The following is a 5047-nucleotide window of genomic DNA, read 5'->3' as shown; positions in this document are numbered from 1 at the left end:
CCAGTCCTAAAAAGATGGAAATTCGGAAATGTGACCTCATTTACTTGCTTATAGCTTGGGGAGAAGTTGGAGCACCATTTTGACTTCTTTAAATAAAAGAAGACATATTTCACAAAGGATAGGTGGAAATAATCTTGCAAAGCGCTAAAGCTAATGCTGGGTTTTTAAGAATTTGAGACCATATTATGCATTTGAAGACAGCCTATTATTAATCAAAAAAGCAATGTATTGTAATGGTTGGCTTATTTGTTTAACTCTATTTCGGCTTTGGGAACACTTTAGGGTTCCCCTTCTGTACACTTACTGGGCGGCATGGCCTTTGGGCCACACCATTATTCCCCATCCTTTCCTTAAGTCGGCATCGTATATTCTGCCTGAGTATTCTAACTTCTTTCGACTTATGCGAAGTCTCGGGGAGCTGCATTGGAGGCAAAGAAAAGTGAATCCACTCATAGAGGTCAACCACCCTTATTTCCATTCCAGAATGCTAAACCTTGACGTGGTGAAAAGGAGAGAACATACTGCGGAGGGGGGAAATCTGTGATAACCTCTAATAGAAGAGTCTACCCTCGGCAACTACCCAAATTCCACGTCCTGCAGGAATGCTATTAGCACTTGAACCGACGTTAACCACGAACCATCCAAAAAAATCTGTCACAGTGATGTCTACGGTACCTGTATAAATACATCAATTGTATCAACACGCAATATCTTTTCCACCCCTCTACAAGCTAACCAAAACTCCGACTAGCCATAGACATACTAGATAGCCAGCACATTCCCGCTTTGTCGAATGCAGTTCCCACAAAGTATAAAACTCCAGATCCAGTGGAATAGCCAAGAGATATCAGTGACATTAAGGACAGATATCTACCAATTTGTACGCCAATTCGAAGACCGGTGCTGTCAGATGGTAGATTTTTCTCCCGCAGCGCCAATAACGTTGTGCTGGCCAACACAAGGCGTTGACCGGAGAGATCGCTGGGGACGAAGCACAAAATGGAATGGGGATAAGCAACACTCTTTTGTTAAAGTCTTCATTTTGGTTTTACGTCTTTGCAAGTGTGTATTTCTGTTGAACGGTATGGCCTTGGAGTCACACAAGTAGCCTTTCAGCCCTATTGTATTTTGGTAATATGTATTCTGGCCTAGTGCCGTGTCTCCTCTCGTCTTCGGGTAAATTCCGAGGTACTACAGCAATATCATCAGGTTCGGTGAGTATAACTTTTGTCTTAATGATGGAAAAATACCACTAGATGAAGCAGACAGTCGCTGCGTACTACCTCAATACAAATGTTAAATGGCATAATACTTTTAGCATCCCAATTCCTTTGTTTTCTGGGCACCCAAGTAGGTTACCTTAATGACAGACTTGGTAGTCAATGGGTAATAATGCACCCAGGATAATGGAATCGTGGAAAGTTTTGGACCGTAAAAGTTGTCTGAGAAGGGAAAGGTTCTCAAAAATCCTATCAAGATCTTCCTTGAATAACGATTTTGACTTAAAGCTTGACAACAACCTTGAAAATATGGATGTTGACTGTAAGATCATGATTATACTATTGGTATTATTGGGCTATTTTATATGTTTGAAACTGTAGACAATACTCCAGGCTTGATTAGGTAGAGGTTTTTAGACGTGGAAAAAGGCACTTCTTTTTAAATTCATTCAACTGCCCAACTTTGATAGATAAGGGCGTTATGCCTTTTGCCGACCTAAGGCATGCCTGAACAATATCCAGTACAAAAGATTCTGCCCACGATTCGTAACTGATCCTTAGGTAAGGAAGGAAGGATTTTTTACTTTTGAACAACTGTATCACCTGATAGCTGCAGAGTGTAAAGACCGGTGTTCCACATGGACAGGAAACTTAAATTTACACCTTACATGGAAAAACATACTACTCTGGTGGAACTACGCGTAGATGTAAGTAACAGGCGTGTCCTGTTGCTAAGGGGTAAACCGGTTCAAACCACTTGAATCAAGGTGGCAAGCAACAGTGCCAAAGTCTTCCCATCTGCGTGAATACATCAGCGTATGGTACAGAACAGCTTTTCAGTCTACAAAAGCCTCAACTCAAAATCCTCAGATAGCCGTTCATATCTAAAAAGGACTTTAAACACCATGAAGGTGAGCTCGACTACACTGCAAGGGGAGGGTTGAGCAGTGCCTGCATCTTGATTGAGTGACTGCCCTTAATGAAGTTCCCAGTGGTGGTGTTTCTTCTTCCAAGTTGCAACCCTCACAGACATTCCTCTAAACATTCAGCCACTGAGTGAAATCTCTGTCTGATCCTGGAAGCTCCACCGACACATAAATACCTGTAGTGAAATGAGAAAAGTGGTTCCGTGGGAATGGGAAACAGTTGTCCTTTGGTAGTTCGGCTGGCCTGACAAATCTTCCTACCCAGGTAGTGGGAAAATACTTTAGAAAATGGACTATTGGCTCTTCCTGAAGGATATACTTCTCAACTTTTGCTTCTAGTTTGATCTTAGTCTGCCTTGGCCTTGGCGATGCTTTCTTGCCTCCTTTGTGAATCAGACCGCCGTATCTACTCGGAAAGGGCAGAGCAGTTACAAGGTGAATCAGACAGAAAAATGACTCAATTATCACACATTCCGTGGGTGGACTTTTTGAAGCCTGCGAGCAAGAACTGAAATATCCTCGTCTACTGGGCAGTAGAAAAATCCTGCAGTCGGTAAAGCAAGGCAAACAGAGCTAAGATGAGGTGGGGAAGGAGAAAACGAAGAAGCCCATTTTTTTATTCCCAAAAAAACAACGTAATGGTTGTTACTGATGCTTACGCTGACAAGTAGGGCATTTTGCTAGAACCCACCGATAAGACACAGCCATCGGAAGATGGCACACATTGAAAGCAGGTCTTTTAGTAGAAGAGTCTTTATCGTTTACCGGAAGGATGCATTCTAATTTTTAATTTAAAACCTCATGTCTTGATCAATTTAATGTCTAAATGATCTTTTAGAAGACATAGTACCTTCATTGAAGGAAAGAATGAAATGTTCAGAACTTCCAGCATAATACCACAATCAGTAAAATCCTTCGTCGACTACGTCACACATATGTGACGCAAGAACGTTTTGGATTATCGGTAAGTGGCTGAATTAAATCGTGTGGTCAGCAGATTAGAAGGATTTAAAGTCATCAGCTGGAAGCATACTCTCTTCTATTTAGGGGTTCCAATTTTATTTGACAATATCAGAACAGTGCATCATCTGGGCGGCAGTGGTGGGTTGTTGCCAGAGCGTTACCCTATTAGTGTAAGTACTAAAAAAGAAACCGGTATGGTCGTTAAATATAAAGTGACTGATGAGTACTTTGTCCTTCTAAGCCAGTTATTGTGAGTCCACTTTGGTAATACCTAACTGTGTTGACCCACTTCAATTATCATTCACTCTAAATAGTAAAAGGACAATGCGCGCGATCTTCCATTGACTCTTTGATGATAATCTACTCGTCTTTGTTGTTCGACCTAATGAAACGCAAAAAAATTAAATAGTTAAGAATTATAAGTGGTTAGCACTTCTTCCTGGGAGGTTGCGCACTCGCTTGGAAGTGGAGATGGAACAACATTATTGAGGCATCTATTGAGATGTAAATGCCATGAAAACACTCTAAGCTCCCCATCTCTTCATCAAAGTGTATAATGAAACTGTTGAATCTGCAACTTTATACTCTGTCACCTTAGTCACCCCTGAGGGTGTAATAAGACACGTTCGTCTTCAAATGAGTTTTTTTATTGACATAGAAGAGGGAATGGATGACTTTGGACAACGGGCGAGATGTCACTGCACCTAGATTGGTGCCTAAAATGCAAAACCACAGAAACTAACTTTAAGAATTTTTACCTGGAATCGTTCACAGCTCCTTCACTGACCAGGATGCCCACCTTAGATACTCCCCTTCTACAATTATCCGGCATGGTATTCGACTAACAAAAATAAGCTTACCTACTCTGCCATTCTACTATTCCGAAATTCTCATGTAAGGTAATCTAATCTGAAAGAGGAATTTGTAACTATTGTTTAGAATGGCCAAGGAATTAGGCTGTAATTTGCGAAGAGGCCGATGCCGAAGCTGGATTTTCAAAGGCCTAAAACAGCACTTCATAGTATTTTACCATAAATAACAAATGTGGTTTCGACTTTTATTTTGGTGAGTTGAAGTAACGTTAGGGACGATGAAGATTAAGAATTTAAGGGTTAACTGTAAAATTAATTTCGGGGAACTAACCAAAGTGCTGATGGGCCTCGTTTACTTCCTAAGCTATTACTGAATTCCATAAGGCACTAAGCGATAAGTGTGAGAGTGGCTAAGGAAGTGCTGAGGCCTAATTATTTTCTCTCAGCTTTTAACGGTTATATTGCCTTCTACCTTCTGTGAAGAGTATAACAGTTTCTGTCGGTGTTGAGTGGGAATGATACATCTAAGTAGGACGGAAGATAACTTCGAGGAAATTGCCAGAAAATGAAGACGTCTTACTAAAAAACCGATTGGCATAACGAAGTCTGTCCACTAAAGGCCATTATCCACTTTTTAGCAATTCCTACTAGGTAAACTCCTATGAGGCACTTCATGATTCGAAGGTTGAAATCGGACTTGCTAAAAGTCGCCAGATGAACGATTACAGTTGGGCATAAAAGACTTTTTGCTATATGGGAAAGCCCTTACGTGAACCCATTCACTTGACTACGTTAGGAATACTCAAGGTGGGTTGGTTGACACCACGAACCGCCAGAGGGAAATAGAATGTGGGGAAAGAAGTATTTGTAAACGCAATTTGTATATTTTTATGCAAGTGCCACAGCCAACTCCATATTGGACGATGCCTCTTTAATAGTAAAACCTCTCTTTTAGATCTCGAGGCTGGGGTGATAGATAAGAAATACAACATAGATTCCATATCTCTTCCCTAATGAGTCTACAATCCTGCAACCATTTGCAGGAGCCACCCTCTCTCTGTGATGCCATTTGGTAACCGGACAATAAAGATAAGATCCTGTCCTTTGAATTGGGTGTGCCCACTCC

At 41.1% G+C, this 5047-nt stretch overlaps 1 protein-coding gene across 1 annotated transcript; it reads right to left on the bottom strand. All coding sequences in view use genetic code 11, as the record gives it.

The window, feature by feature from the left end:
- Window positions 1-550: 550 nt before the first annotated feature.
- EGR_03796 (hypothetical protein) lies at window positions 551-2854 on the bottom strand (the record flags this gene model as incomplete). Its single annotated transcript, XM_024493045.1, has 3 exons — window positions 551-675; window positions 875-981; window positions 2838-2854. 3 exons carry the CDS (start codon window positions 2852-2854, stop codon window positions 551-553), a joined length of 249 nt encoding a protein of 82 aa, XP_024352506.1.
- Between the last annotated feature and the right edge of the window lie 2193 nt (window positions 2855-5047).

The sequence above is a fragment of the Echinococcus granulosus genome (genome assembly GCF_000524195.1).
Source record: "Echinococcus granulosus chromosome Unknown EG_S00021, whole genome shotgun sequence".
NCBI classification, from domain to species: Eukaryota; Metazoa; Platyhelminthes; class Cestoda; order Cyclophyllidea; family Taeniidae; genus Echinococcus; species Echinococcus granulosus.
The sequence above is the reverse complement of the archived record's forward strand: the minus strand, read 5'-3'. Positions and strand labels throughout refer to the sequence as shown.